Source organism: Bos mutus, chromosome 23 (genome assembly GCF_027580195.1).
Source record: "Bos mutus isolate GX-2022 chromosome 23, NWIPB_WYAK_1.1, whole genome shotgun sequence".
Lineage (NCBI taxonomy): Eukaryota > Metazoa > Chordata > Mammalia > Artiodactyla > Bovidae > Bos > Bos mutus.
Window position 1 is genome coordinate 40,827,885 of NC_091639.1, and position 15,927 is coordinate 40,843,811.

Consider the following 15,927-nt stretch of genomic DNA (forward strand, 5'->3'; position numbering starts at 1 on the left):
TCACCTCCAACACCACAGTTCAAAAGCATCATTCTTCGGCGCTCAGCTTTCTTTATAGTCCAACTCTCACAACCATACATGACTACTGGAAAAACCATAGCCTTGACTAGATGGACCTTTATTGGCAAAGTAATGTCTTCGCTTTTAAATATGCTGTCTAGGTTGGTCATAACTTTTCTTTCAAGGGGCAAGAGTCTTTTAATTCATGGCTGCAGTCACCATCTGCAGTGATTTTGGAGCCCAAGAAAATAAAGTCTGTCACTGTTTCCACTGTTTCCTCATCTATTTGCCATGAAGTGATGGGACCAGATGCCATGATCTTAGTTTTCTGAATGTTGAATTTTAAGCCAACTTTTTCACTCTTCTCTTTCACTTTCATCAAGAGGCTCTTTAGTTCCTCTTCGCTTTCTGCCATAAGGGTGGTGTCATCTGCATATCTGAGGTTATTGATATTTCTCCTGGCAATCTTGATTCCAGCTTGTACTTCATCCAGCCCAGCATTTCTCATTAAGTACTCTGCATATAAGTTAAATAAGCAGGGTGACAATCTACAGCCTTGATGTACTTCTTTCCCAATTTGGAACCAGTCTGTTGTTCCATATCCGGTTCTAACTATTGCTTCTTGACCTGCATACAGATTTCTCAGGAGGCAGGTAAGGTGTCTGATATTCCCATCTCTTGAAGAATTTTCCAAAGTTTGTTGTGATCCATACAGTCAAAGGCTTTAGCAGAAGTCAGTAAAGCAGAAGTAGATTTTTTGGAACTCTCTTGCTTTTTCGATGATCTGGCAGATGTTGGCAATTTGATCTCTGGTTCCTCTGCCTTTTTCTAAATCCAGCTTGAACATCTGGAAGTTCACGGTTCATGTACTGTTGAAGCCTGGCGTGGAGAATTTTGAGCATTACTTTACTAGCTTGTGAGATGAATGCAAATGTGCAGTAGCTTGAACCTTCTTTGGCATTGCTTTTCTTTGGGATCGGAATGAAAACTGACCTTTTCCAGTCCTGTGGCCACTGGTGATTTTTCCAAATTTGCAGGCATATTGAGTGTAGCACTTTCACAGCATCATCTTTTAGGATTTGAAATAGCTCAACTGGAATTTCATCATCTCCACTAGCTTTGTTTGTAGTGATGCTTTCTAAGGCCCTCTTGACTTTGCATTCCAGGATGTCTGCCTCTAGGTGAGTGATCACACCATCATGGTTATCTGGGTCATGAAGATCTTTTTTGTACAGTTCTTCTGTGTATTCTTGACATCTCTTCTTAATATCTTCTGCTTCTGTTAGGTCCATACCATTTCTGTCCTTTATTGTGCCCATCTTTGCATGAAAAGTTCCCTTGGTATCTCTAATTTTCTTGAAGAGATCTCTAGTCTTTCCCATTCTATTGTTTTCCTCTATTTCTTTGCATTCATCGCTAAGGCAGGCTTTCTTATCTCTCCTTGCTATTCTTTGGATCTCTGCATTCCAAATGGGTATATCTTTCCTTTTCTCCTTTGCCTTTCACTTCTCTTATTTTCACAGCTATTTGTAAGCCCTCCTCAGACAACCACTTTGCCTTTTTGCATTTCTTTTTCTTGAGGGTGGTTTTGATCACTGTACAATGTCACAGACCTCCGTCCATAGTTCTTCAGGCACTCTGATCAGATCTAATCCCTTGAATCTATATGTCACTTCCACTGTATAATTGTAAGGGATTTACTTAGGTCATACCTGAATGGTCTGGTAGTTTTCCCCACTTCCTTCAATTTAAGTCTGAACTTTGCAATATGGAGTTCATGATCTGAGCCATAGTCAGCTCCTGGTCTGGTTTTTGCTGACTGTATAGAGCTTGTCCATCTTTGGCTGCAAAGAATATAATCAGTCTGATTTTGGTGTTGACCATCTGGTGATGTCCATGTGTAGAGTCTTCTCTTGTGTTGTTGGAAGAAGGTGTTTGCTATGACCAGTGCGTTCTCTTGGCAGAACTCTATTAGCCTTTGCCGTGCTTCATTCTGTACTCCAAGGCCAAATTTGCCTGTTACTCCAGGTGTTTCTTGACTTCCTAGTTTTGCATTCCAGTCCCCTATAATGAAAAGGACATCTTTTTTGGGTGTTAGTTCTAGAAGGCCTCGTAGGTCTTCATAGAACCGTTCATCTTCAGCTTCTTCAGCATTACTGGTTAGGGCATAGACTTAGATTACTGTGATGTTGAATGTTTTGCCTTGGAAATGAACAGAGATCATTCTATCATTTTTGAGATTGCATCCAAGTACTGCATTTCAAACTCTTTTGTTGACTATGATGGCTACTCCATTTCTTCTAAGGGATTCCTGCCCGCAGTAGTGGATATGATGGTCATCTGAGTTAAATTCACCCATTCCAGTCCATTTTAGTTCGCTGATTCCTAGAATGTCAACATTCACTCTTGCCATCTCCTGTTTGACCACTTCCAATTTGCCTTGATTCATGGACCTAACATTCCAGGTTCCTATGCAATATTTTCTTTACAGCATTGGACTTTACTTCCATCACCAGTCACATCCACAACTGGGTACTGTTTTTGCTTTGGCTCCATCTCTTCATTCTTTCTGGAGTTTCCATATGTAAGTGATATCATATATTTGTCTTTCTCTGTCTGATTTCACTCAGTATGACAGTCTCTAGGTCCGTCTATGCAAATGGCATTCTTTCTTTCTTTTTTATGACTAATGTTCCATTGTATATATGTATGACGTCATCTTTATCCATCCCTGATGATGAACTTCAGGCTGTTTCCAGTAGTCCTGCTATTGTAAGTAGTGTTGCCGTGAACATTGGAGTGCATGTATTATTTCAAATTATGGTATTCTCTGGATATATGCCCAGGAATGGGAGTGCAGGGACGTATCATAGCCCTATTTTTAGTTTTTTAAGGAACTTCCACACTGTTCTCCACATTGAATGTACCAGTTTATATGCCCACCAACCGTATATAGAGGGTTTACTTTTCTCCACACCTTCTCCAGCTTTTATTGTTTATAGATGTTTGATGGCCATTCTGACCAGTGTGAGGTGATACCTCACTATAGTTCTGATTTGTATTTCTCTAATAATGAGTGATGTTGAGCATCTTTTCATGTGCTTTTTGTAAGGGACCTAACTTCTTGATCCTTAAAAGACATAGGCTGGGATGTCTCTGGCTGAAGGGGGATTGTCCATTAGAGAGAGTTGGGGGCTCTGAACAGAAAGCATCTCATCCTCTGACTTTCTTTCCTGGGCAGATCCTGCTGTCACTGCTATTACCACGCCAGAACCGCCTAAGAAGTGAGATTGAAGAAGCCCTGGACATGGACCTCCTTACGCAGGAAGCAGAACACGGGGCCCTGAATGTCCCTCATCTCTCCAAGTACATTCTCAACATGATGACTCTGCTGTGTGCACCGGTTCGTGATGAGGCAGTGCAGAAACTGGAGAACATCTCAGACCCTGTTTGGTTACTGAGGTGTGAAGCTTGACCACTGGGCCGGGCACAGCTGGGCGGGACACTGACTCACAGCTGCTGTCTCTTCCCCACTGAAGACCTGACTGGACTCCTCTTTTCCGTGGTCCATTCGCTTTTCTTTTCTGAAGATGGCCTTAGATTGATTTGGCTCCCTGTGTACCATCCTACCGTAGGTCACTGGAGTATGTAATCCTTTCTTCCAAGGAACTCAGACACCCCTATGCCAGGCTTTCTTATTGCAGTTCACACAATGTGAAGATAGAGATTGGAGACGATCCCTTTTTCAGAGTTATAGAAACCAAGACCCAGAAAGTTTAAAAAAAAAGTGAATTGTCCAGAAATAGCATCAGAAATAACATCAGATGTAATCTTACTGTTCAGAGAGATTTGTTGTCATGCTGATGTATTTCCTTCTACTGACTACTTTTTTTTTTTAAAGAGACATAGAATGGCTGGTGTGAAAAAGTCCAAAGGCTGCAACATCCAGAGACTTACTTGCTGCTAGTGCTGCCAGTCATTCACTCTGGGCCTTGGGTCCTGGGCCACAGTGCCATCTTTTGTAAATTTCAGAGGCGAGACCTAAAGCCCCTCCCACCTCTAGAATACAGTGATTTAATGATACCTTGTGTAGGTTCCCCGCCCCGCCCCCACTGGAGAAAGTAGGGAAACATCCTTTCATAGTATAAATATTCCATTTTCTCCTGTGTCAGAGGGATCTTCCAGGTTCTGGGCCTGATGAAAATGGACATGGTGAACTACACTATCCAGAGCCTTCAGCCCCAGCTGCAGGAACATTCCATCCAGTACGAACGAGCGAAATTTCAGGACCTTCTCAACAAGCAGCCCAGTATGTATATAAACTTGAGGGAGAGCGGGGGTGGGGGTGGGGAGTATGACCTTGGGTTCTGGCTTTATGATGTGGGAGGGAACTCTGCCTCTGTTTAAGAACAGAGTTTCTCGCTCAGACTAGGGGCGGCAGAAGGCTGCTGGCCCGACCAAAGCGTTTCCCTGCTGAGGGGAGGAGACCTCACCCGCGGTCCCCAGGCCGCAGGGCGGTGCTGAGGGGGCCTCCGCTCTGCGCAGGCCTCCTGGATCACACCGCACGCTGGCTGACCCGCGCGGCCGCACAGCTGTCCGCGCCACCGCCCAGCGGCCCCGACGCCGCCGACGCTGCCAGCTCGCCCTGCTCCTCCCCCGGCGAGGCGGCCAGCAGCCCGGAGCCCCTCAGCCCCACCATGGTGCTGTCCCAGGGCTTCCTGAACCTCCTCCTCTGGGACCCTGAAGACGACGAGTTCCCTGAGGTAGGACGGGGCGCCCGGCCCTGTGGTGCGGGCGCAGGGCCTGCCCGGGGCCGCCCCCTAACGGCCCGCCCCGCCTGACCCCCAGACCCTGCTGACGGACCGAGCGCGGCTGCAGGAGCTGGAGGCACAGCTGCGCCAGCTAACCATCCTGGCCTCCGTCTTGCTGGTTTCCAGCAGCTTCTCTGGCAGCGTCCTGTTTGGCTCACCTCAGTTTGTGGATAAGCTGAAACGCGTAACCAGAGCCCTGTTGGAGGAGTTCAAGTCCAGGTGAGCTGCAGAGGTCTGTTTTAGACCAAAGTGGGGTGAGGACACGGCCGCTGAGGCAGGATGCCTCGCGTTCCCATGAACCGCAGAAAGGCCCTGTGGACTCAGCCACAGAGATGCGGGGTGTCTTTCCTTAAGTGCTCTTGAGGCTGCTTTTTTAAAATTTTTATCGAGGTGTAATTGATTTACAGTGTCGTGTTAGTTTCAGGTGCACAGCAACGTAAATCGGTCACACATTTATCCGCTCTTTTTAAGATTCTTTTCCCGCACGGGCGTTACAGAGTATTGAGTAGAGCTCCCTGTGCTACATAGCAGGTCCTTATTAGTGATATGTTTTATATGTAGTAGTGAATATATGCATCAATCTCAATCTTCCAATTTATCTCCCTTGAGACTTCTGACAAAGAAAAATAAAACTTTCTTCCAACAGGGCAGTAAGGAGGATTGTTTACTGTAAAATGATTCCATGTTGTTGCTACAGAGGAGCCTTTCTCTAGTTGTGTGGGCTGGTCTTACCTAACTCCAGGAGCCAGTCAGCAGTGTTGGCTGAGCGCCTACTGCGTGCAGGGTGACACACCCTGGGAGAGGAAACAGTGGAATCCGAAGGCCAGGTTTGTTATTGTAATTGTGAGAGCAGGACAGATGACCGTGGAAAATGTCCAAGAAAGTCTTAAAAGTGCACATATATATATTACATGGAGTTGGAACGTTCTGAGTGGATATGCAACCCCTGTCCAGAGCTGATTTTATAGTTTATCTCGTTTTCTAAGAAGAACGTGGTATCACACAGAGAATACTGTCTGGAGGGTAACGGTGGAAACCCTGCCCTGCCCACCGGGCTCAAGCTCCCAGGGTCTGGGGTGAGGGCGGCAGGGTGGCCGGGCGTCTCCCTGGTGTGGGCCTGACTTACGGTGTGGAGCATCGGGGCTCGTGGCCACCCCTGGGTCCCAGCTCGCTCTCCTCCATGGTCTAGGCCTGAGGAGGAGGCTATGCTGACTGTGAGCGAACAGGTGGCTCAGGAGATCCACCAGAGCCTCAAGAACATGGGCCTGGCTGCTCTGAGCAGCGACAACACGGCCTCTCTGATAGGGCAGCTCCAGGACGTCGCCAGGAAGGAGAACTGTGTCCGCAGCGTCATTGGTGAGTGTGCCCGTCGGGGCGAGAATGGTGAAGGGAGAGGCCGATCCCGACCCCTGGACATTGCTCACCGAGCCATTTAACAATAAAAAGTGTGATAACTGGACAGGTCACTGGGTAGGCTTTAGTTTTTGCAAAATGCTGGGTTGAAAATACATGCCTTTTAGTTTAAAGACTGCCTCTATGAGGTTTCCCTGGTTGTCCAGTGGTTAAGACCCCACGCTTCCACTGCAGGGGGGCTCGGGTTTGATCCTTGGTCAGGGAAGTTCTGCATGCTGTGAGGTGCAACCAAAAATTTTTTAAGAAGATAAAAAAGACTGACTCTGTTGGTTCTAAGGGAGATTTGCACCAGCAATTCATGGCTTCTCGGTGTGGCATACTGTCCAACTTGGTTAAGTCATCCTTGGCTTTCTGGGTCATTTCTGATGGCTTCCCAGGTAGCTCAGTGGTAAAGAATCTGCCCACCAAAGCAAGAGCCACAGGAGCTGTGGGTTCGATCCCTGGGTCAGGAAAATCCCCTGGAGGAGGAATGGCAATCCACTCTAGTATTCTTGCCAGGATAATCCCATGGACAGAGGAGCCTGCCAGGCTACAGTTCATGGGGTCACAAAGATTTGGCATACTGTCCAACTTGGCTAAGTCATCCTTGACTTTCTGGGTCATTTCTGGCTACAGTCCAAGACATGTGACACCCACCCCCTGCCAACAAGAAATTGATGCTGAATTAGGTTGGGGGACATGTCCCCAAAGCAGGGATTTCCCCTCTCCCACGTTGAATTGGCAGCTGTGAACTTGACTTAGCTCTTAACCTCAGCCATCTGAAGGGTCAGTCGAAGATCCTCCTGTTGCATCAGACAATAGGATCTATCTGACGGATACTTCAGGAATCTTTTGAATAGAAATGTACTAGCCTAGTAGTTTTGGATCTTTGCTCTGTCCTTAGGAGCTGGGTCCCTTTCCAAACAAAACAGATGTCCTTCTCTCTAGGTGAGTGGGTGGGTCAGTGTGTATCTCATTTAACTTTGAAGTTAGGAGTGTGGTGGGCAGTGTTTCCCCCTGAAGATTATTTGCCTTCTCACTATCTTTCCCTACTCACAGATCAGCGGATCCACTTGTTCCTCAAATGCTGTTTGGTTCTTGGTGTGCAGCGGTCTCTGCTGGACCTCCCTGGAGGCCTCACCCTCATCGAGGCAGAGCTGGCAGAACTGGGCCAGAAGTTCGTCAGCCTCACACACCACAATCAGCAGGTGTTCGGCCCCTACTACACGGAGATCTTAAAGAGCCTCCTCCCCCCAGCTCAGGTGCTGGAGACAGAAGTGGCATCTCTCTGATGGCGCTGGCTCGGGCTCTGGCTCCTTGGACCCAGCAGCGAAGCCCGCTATCTTCCTGGGGTGACGTCACCAAGCAGCACACCCTCTCCCCGCCTGCAGCCAGCGCGCCACGCTGTAGTGACCTCGTGTGTGAGCTCCAGCTGGCCCAAATGCGTCCACCAATAAACTTCTGAACTGCAAGCAAGCCCCCGCTTCGTGTGCCGCAGCCGTGGCCAGGCCCTGCATGCTCAGCCGCCCACTAGCCGAGCAGCCAGCAGGCCCCGGTTTTTCCTCCAGGTGCCGCCTTCAGCACACGGAGCAGAGAAGCTAAGACACCCGGTACTAACACTGTTCTCTGAGGGTAAAGGTATTTCTCTAAGGGCTCTGAAAACTCTGTGGAATTACTTAAAGTGTGAGTGTATTTCTGGAATTTAGGAGTTTGTTTTGTCTAATTGAGTTCAGATTTGGGCATGATTGAAAAAAATTATTGGAAACCTCATTTCCAGGACCAAATTCCCCTAAAGGTTTCATTCTTTTTTTTTTTTTTTTTAAAGTTTTATTTGGCTATGCTGGGTCTTAGCTGTGGGATCTTTAGTTGTGGCAGACTGACTCCCAGCTGCGGCATGTGGGATCTAGTTCCCTGACCAGAGATCAAACCTAGGCCCCCTGCTTTGGGAGCTGGGAGTCTTAGCCGCCAGAGCACCAGGAACGTTCCCCTGCTGAAGGTTTCAAATGACGCAATAAGGGGTCCGGAGGAGTAAGCGGCTCAGCTCCCTCTGCTGGGGCAGGTCCTGAAGCAGGGTGCCAGCTTCTGAAGCAGGGTGCCAGCTGGGGCCATGTGAGAGTGGGTGTTGACTGCTTGCGGCTTCCTGCTGAGCACACGTCTGATCATGGGATCTCCCTGCCCGGTGTCCAGAGTCCAGCTTGGCCAGTTGGGGTGATCACTGGTTTGGTCAGGTTTATTCTTGGTCCTGTTCTCTAGCTGAGGGGCAGAGTGAGTCTCCTGTCCCCTCCTCTCTAAGCTTAGAAGCCCCCTGATCTTCCCTGCAGAGGCCACATGGGCATCCTGGGTGGATGAACCTCCTCCCTTCTCCCCACTTCCAGGCTGGGACTCTTCCCTGGCAGCTCTGCTGTTGGCATCACAAGCGAGGGCTGTTCTAGGAAGGACTTGGGCTTGCTGAGATCCAGCCCCTCATTCCCGGGCTGACTGTGGCTGGTCAGCTCTGACCTAGGATGCTGAAATAGGAAGTGTTCCCTTCATATCTGGCCCTTTTTTTGGCAGAGGACAAGAGAGAAAATGGGGATTCACCTATGTGCTCTCAAGGTACTGTGACGACAGCCAACATTCTCACCGTTTCAGGAGACAGAGGGAGCTAAGTATAGCACACTTGCTCTTAGAAGAACATCCAAAGGGGGATTTGAGTTCCATTAGCCCAGGGTTTCTCCTGATTGACTTCTTAAAAAAATTTACTTATTTGACTGAGCCGGGTCTTAGTTGTGGCACTCAGGATCTTTAGTTGTAGTGTGTGATCTCTTAGTTTGGGCATGGAGGATCTAATTTCCTGATCACGGCTCGAACTGGGACCCCTGTGTTGGGAACGTTGGCCCCTGGACCACCCAGAAGTCCCTGATTGCCGTTTTAGAGTAGAGCCTAGTTAGGGACAGAGCCAGGCCACCAGCGGACCTTTGCTGTGACCAGAAAAGCTGGAGGTCCTGGGTCGTTCAGTTTCCAGTCTTATAGCTAGACAGCCTCAGGATGGGGACGCCCAGGCTTGGGGGTGTGTTTAAATAAACAGCCAGGCTTGCCTAGACAGCTTCTCTGATTTGCAACTGTCTGAATTTGTTAAAAATCCGTATTTTGGAAGCCTCATCATCTTAGAGGCTGAAGTGCTCTGAAGGGGCTTCTGAGAGGAGGACTGCCCAGTTGGTGGGTGCGGAGGCTGGGCTGACGTGGAACTGCTTTGTGCTTCATTATTAAGGTCTAGAGTGAGCGATTTCTTAGAAATGTTGCGTTTATTTCCCTGTGTTTCCATGTGGAGGAGACAGGGATCCTGACCTCAAGGAAAGATAGCTCCATTCAGTCCTGCCCACAGTTTGAAGGACACAGACTTCAATTTCTCATTTCCCCTGCCCCAGTCCCTGGTGGCCACTAATCTGCTTTCTATTTCAGTGGCTTTTCTGACTCCAGATAAATGTAAATCATAATATGAAGTCTTTTGTGACTGACTTCTTTCACTTGGTGTGTTTTTAAGATTCATCATATTGTAGTGCATTTCAGAACTTAATTCTTTTAATGGCTAAATAATATCCCATTATACAGATACAATGGGGGCTTCCCTGGTGGCTCAGATGGTATAGAATCTGCCTGCAATGCAGGAGAGCTGGGTTCAACCCCTGGGTTGGGTAGGTCCCCTGGAGAAGGAAATGCAACCCACTCCAGTACTCTTGCCTGGAGAATTCCATGGACAGAGGAGCCTGGTGGGCTACGGTCTGTGGGGTCGCAAAGAGTTGGACATGACTGAGCGACTAACACTGTATAGATATTTCAAATGTTTATCTGTTCGATGGACATTTGGATTGTTTCACCTTCTGACTTCTGTGAGCAGTGCTGCTGTGAGTGCTTGTGTGCACGTTTTTGTTTGGACACTTGTCTTCCGTGCTCTGAGGATATACCCATATATCCAAGAGTAGCGCTGGTGGGTCACATGGTAATTCTATAGGCAATTATTTAGAAACTACTGAACTGTCTCCCACAGCGGCTGTGCCACTTTATATTCCCGTGAGCAATGTGTGAGGGTTCTGCTTTCTCCACATTTTCACCAACACTTGTTTTCTTTTTTCTTTCTTTTTTTAACTTATAGGTGTCTTAGTGGGTGTGAAGTAGAACCTCACTGTGGCTTTGACTTGCACTTCCCTAACAGCTAGTGATGTCGATCATTTTTTCATATGATAATTGGGGTTTGTATAGCCTTGGAGAAATACCCATTTTAGTCATTTGCCCATGTTTGAATTGGGTTGTTTTGTTATTGTTGAGTTGTAAGAATTCTTTATATATTTCGGATACTAGACCCTTGTCAGATACGTAATTTGAAAATATTTTCTTTGATTCTGCACGTAGTCTTTTCTCTTCCTTCATCATGTCCTTTGCAGGTTTTAGGTGCAGCATGTGGGACCTCTGTCCCTGCCCAGGGATTGAACCTTGGGCCCCCCGCATTGGGAGTATAGAGTCTTAGCCACTGGGCCACCAGTTTCAATTTTGATGAAGTCTGGTTTGCCAGGTTTTCTTTTTATGAATTGTGCTTTGGGTGTCAAGTCTAAGAACTGTTTGTTCAGGCCTAGGTCCCAAAGATTTTCTCCTGTGTTTTTCTGCTAAAAGCGTTATAGTTTTATGTTTGAAGTTAATTTTTATGTTAGACGTGAGACTTAGGTTAGGATGCTATTGTTTTCTTTTAACTGTGGATATCCAGTTGCTCCAGCGTCATTTGTTGACAAGGCAATCTTTTCCTACATTGAGTTTCTTTTGTACCTTTGTTAAAAAAGAATTAGGCATTTTTGCATGGGTCTGTCTCCTGTTCCACTAATCTGTGTTATTTTTCTTTCTGCCATACCACACAATGTTGATTGCTATAGCTGTATAGTGAGTCTTGAAAATTGGGTAGCCTGATTCCTCAGACTTTATTATTTTTCAAAGTTATTTTGGCTCTTCTAATTCCTTTGCCTTCTATGGACTAATCTTGCCTATGTCTATAAAAAAACCATGCTGGGATTTTGATAGGTATTATGTTAACCTATGTATCAGTTTCCAAAGAATTGACATCTTTGCTCTGTTGAATACTCCAATTCAGGAATAGTATCTGTCTCTCTAGCTCCTTAATCTTGAGTTCTTTCATTAGCATTGTGTAGTTTGATCACACAAGTCCTGAACGTGTGTTACTAGATTTATGCCTAATCATTTTATTTTGTTGAGTTATTATAAGTGGTATCTTATTTTTAACTGTGGTATCCCCATGTTCATTTCTAGTATACAGAAATACAACTGATTTTTTTGTTTGTTTTGGCTGCACCATCTATGGCTTGTGGGATCTTAGTTCCCTGACCAAGGACTGAATTTTGAACCCAGGCTCTCAGTGTGAAGTCCTAATCACTGGACTGCCAGAGTGTTCCCTTAACTCACTTATTCCAACATTTTTTTGGGTAGGTTCCTTGGAATTTTCTTCATAGATAATCATGTGATCTGGAAATAGGCACAGTTTTATTTCTTCCTTTCTGTTATGAATGCTTTTTATTTTCTTATTATCTTATTGCACTGGTTCAAACTCTTATTTTAAGACTGGTAATAGTGGAGTCCTTTCCTTGTTCCCAGTCTTAGGGGGAAAACATTGTATTTCACTGTTAAACACAATGTTGTAGGTTTAAAAAAATTTTATTTATTTGGCTCTGCTGGGTCTTGGTTGAGGCATGCAGGCTCTTTAGTTGTGGCATGTGGGATCTGGTTCCATGACCAGGGGTTGAACCCAGGTCCCCTGCATTGGACATATTGAGTCTTAGCCTCTGGAGCACAAGGGAAATCCCCAGTGTTGTAGATTTTTGTGGATGCTCTTTATCAGGTTGAAAAAGTTCTCCTCTGTATTAGTTTTCTGTTGCTACTGTAACAAAGTACTACAAGTTTAGTGCCTTGAGACAATGCACATCTATTATCCTACAGTTCTGACTGTGAGAGGTTCATAGTGGGTGTTATGGACTAAAATGAAGGTGCGGGCAGAGCTGCAGGAGGCTTAGGGATGTATTAATCTCCTATGGCTGCCACAGCAGATGACTGCAAACGGAGTGGCTTAACAAAAGCAGAAACAAAGACTCTCACAGTTCTGGAGGCCAAAAACCAGAGATCAGTCTGTCTTGCTGAAAGAAGCATGCTGGCAGGGCTGCGTTCCCTTGGAGGCTCTAGGGGAGGATGCGTGCCTTGTCCCTTTCAGCCCCTAGCGGCTGCTAGATTCCTTAGCCTGTGGCTCCATGGTCACCTCAGGGTCACGTGGTCATCTTCTGTGTGTATCTAATCTCCCTCTGCCTCTCTCTTATAAGGGTATTTGTCACTAGATTTAGGGCCCACTAACATAATCCAGGATAATCTCCCATTTTAAGATCATTAACTTAATCACATAGGTAATTGTTATGGATCGCGTCTCCCTCACACCACCCCTAAGTCCCTACGTTGAGTCCTAATCGCCCCCATACCTCATTTGTAAACAGGGTCACTGCGGGTGTACTTATTTAATATGAGGTTAGACTGGAGTTGTGTGGACCTTTGATCCAATCTGTCTGGTGACCTTATGAAAAGACATGTGTCACATGAAGAGACACATACAGAAGTACAGCAGTGTAAAGAATCAGGGAGAATGTCATCTGCTTCAGGCTACCAGAAGCTGGAAAAGAGGCCTGGGACAGATTCTCCTTCACAGCCCTTCAGTCAGTTCAGTTTAGTTCAGTCGCTCAGTCGTGTCCAACTCTTTGCGACCCCATGAATCGCAGCACGCCAGGCCTCCCTGTCCATCACCAACTCCCGGAGTTCACTCAGACTCACGTCCATCGAGTCAGTGATGCCATCCAGCCATCTCATCCTCTGTCGTCCCCTTCTCCTCCTGCCCCCAATCCCTCCCAGCATCAGAGTCTTTTTCCAGTGAGTCAACTCTTCACATGAGGTGGCCAAAGTACTGGAGTTTCAGCTTTAGCATCATTCCCTCCAAAGAAATCCCAGGGCTGATCTCCTTCAGAATGGACTGGTTGGATCTCCTTGCAGTCCAAGGGACTCTCAAGAGTCTTCTCCGACACCACAGTTCAAAAGCATCAATTCTTCGGCGCTCAGCCTTCTTCACAGCCCAACTCTCACATCCATACATGACCACTGGAAAAACCATAGCCTTGACTAGACGGACCTTTGTTGGCAAAGTAATGTCTCTGCTTTTGAATATGCTATCTAGGTTGGTCATAACTTTCCTTCCAAGGAGTAAGTGTATTTTAATTTCATGGCTGCAGTCACCATCTGCAGTGATTTTGGAGCCCAGAAAAATAAAGTCTGACACTGTTTCCCCATCTGTTTCCCATGAAGTGATGGGACCAGATGCCATGATCTTCGTTTTCTGAATGTTGAGCTTTAAGCCAACTTTTTCACTCTCCACTTTCACTTTCATCAAGAGGCTTTTTAGTTCCTCTTCACTTTCTGCCATAAGGGTGGTGTCAACTGCATATCTGAGGTTATTGATATTTCTCCCAGCCCTTAGAGGAAACCAACTTGGCTGCCCCTTGATTCCAGACTTAGAGACTTCAGGTAAAACAAATGTCCTGTCTATTTAGGCCCCAGTGTGTGGGGCTCTGTTCTGGCAGCCCTGGGAAACTGATACAGGAACAGTGATAGGTTCCAGTATTAATAATCAGGACCTGCTATCTTTGGGTGGCCATTATTTGGTCTCTCACCAAGGAAGAACTTATTTCCTTGGCTTTTTCTGGTTCTAGAGACACTGCACATTCCTTGGCTGGTAGCCACTTCCTCCAGCTTCTAAGCAGTTGCTAAACTGTCACTTCCTCTCTCACTTTGACCCTCCTCCCCTCTTTTTTAATAGTCCTGGTGATTACACTGGCCTGTTCTAGATAATCCAGGATAACCTCCCCATCTCAAGACCCTTGATCTTGATCACATTAGCGAAGTGTCTTCTGCCACATAAGGTAACGTATTCACAAGTTCTATTGATTAATTAGGATGTGGGCATCTTTGTTGTTGCTGAGCCACTCAGTCTTATCCAGCTCTCTTGTGACTCCATGGACTGTAGTCTACCAGTCTTCTCTGTCCATGGAGTTTCCTAGATAAGAATACTGGAGTGAGTTGCCATTTCCTTCTCCAGGAGATATTCCTGACTGAGAGATTGAACCAGAGTCTCCTGCACTGGCAGGAGGATTCTTCCACTGAACAACCAGAGAAGCCTGGGGACATCTTTAGGATCTCTTGTTCACCCTCTATTTCCATTTTTATAACCTTTTAAAATTCATGAATGAGTATTGAATTTTGTTAAGTATTTTTCTGCAACAATTGATGTGATTTTTCTTCTTTAGCTCATTAATATGCCTTATTACATTGCTTGATCTTCAAATGTTGATCAGCCTTGCACCCCTGGAATGAACATCATTTGGTTATGTAAAATTCTTTTTATATGTATCTGAATTCTATTGGCTAATAATTTGTTACCGATTTTTTATGCCTTTATTCATGAGAGTGGTATTAGTGTATAGTTCTCTTTTTTTGTATCTCTTTTGTTGGTTTTGGCATCAGGATAATGTTAGCTCTTGGAATGAATTAATTAGGAGCCATTCCTCCTCTTCTGTTTTCTGAAACAAATTGTGTAGAATTGGTATTAATTCTTTAAACATTTGGTAGAATTCTTCAGTAAAATCATCTGGGCTTAGGTTTTTTTTTAAATTATGGATTCAGTTTTTAATGTTGGATTAAAATGATTTGTTTCACATGGTGAGTTGTGGATTTTTTGAGAAATTGGCCTGCAGCTCTGGGTGGTTAAACATGTTGCTTAGACTTGTGGTAGTTTCGGTTGCTGTTTCCTCTGATGCCTGCAGGGTCTGTAGCAACAGCCATTGTTTCGTCCCTGATGTTGGTGGCCTTTTTTTTTTTTTTTTTCTTTTTCTCCTCTGTTAGTTTCTGCTACAAAACTACAGATTTGTCCATTTTATTGATCATTTCATAAAACAAATTCTATGTTTCATTGAAACTTCCCTATTTTCTGTTTTCATTTATTATTTCCTTCTTGCTTTGGGTTTATGTTGCTCTTTTTGTTTTTGAGGTTCTTGAGGGTAGAAGCATAGATTATGAATTTAAGCCTTTTCCTTTTTCCCAGTGTATGCATTTACTGCTGTGAATGTCCTTTTCAGCACTTCATTACCCTTCCCCACAAATTTGGATATGTTGTATGTTCATATTCATTCAATTTAAATGTTTATTTTGATTTCCCTGGAGATTTCTCTTTGACTCTTAGATTACTTAAATTGTGTTATTTCCAAGTGTTTTAGAGAATTTTCTGTAATCTTTCTGTTACTGATTTTCTATTTTGATTCTGTTGTGTTTCAGGAACACACTCTTTATTATTTTAGTTTTTTAAAATATGTTGAGCTTTATTTTATGGCCCAGGAAATGGTCTGTCTTGGAATATGTTCCAAGAGCACTTGAAAAAAGCCCATCCTGCTGTTGCTGGGCTGGTAACAGCGCGGTCAGCGGGACCCTGCTGGCTGGCGGCCCTGTGCTCTGTGTCGTTGCTGGTTTCTCTAGTTGTTCTACCATGGTTGACAGTTTCCAGCTGAGCTGACTCTTCAGCTCTGTATTTGTTGTATCAGTCTGCTCAAGCTGCTGTAACAATGAACCATAGAAATTTATTTCTCACAGTTCTGAAGGCTACAAA

The 15,927-nt window shown here is 45.4% G+C and overlaps 1 protein-coding gene across 2 annotated transcripts in view; it reads left to right on the forward strand.

The window, feature by feature from the left end:
* TCP11 (t-complex 11) overlaps positions 1–7,634 on the forward strand; it is a 32,599-nt gene extending 24,965 nt beyond the window's left edge. For both annotated transcript variants that reach the window (XM_005903655.3, XM_070361285.1), the window contains 6 exons: positions 3,242–3,462; positions 4,173–4,309; positions 4,546–4,763; positions 4,849–5,030; positions 6,001–6,167; positions 7,263–7,634. In XM_005903655.3, the coding sequence (XP_005903717.2) occupies positions 3,242–3,462; positions 4,173–4,309; positions 4,546–4,763; positions 4,849–5,030; positions 6,001–6,167; positions 7,263–7,495 (1,158 nt within the window). In that variant the 3' untranslated portion in view covers positions 7,496–7,634. The remainder of the gene's footprint in view (positions 1–3,241; positions 3,463–4,172; positions 4,310–4,545; positions 4,764–4,848; positions 5,031–6,000; positions 6,168–7,262) is intronic.
* Positions 7,635–15,927: the final 8,293 nt, after the last annotated feature.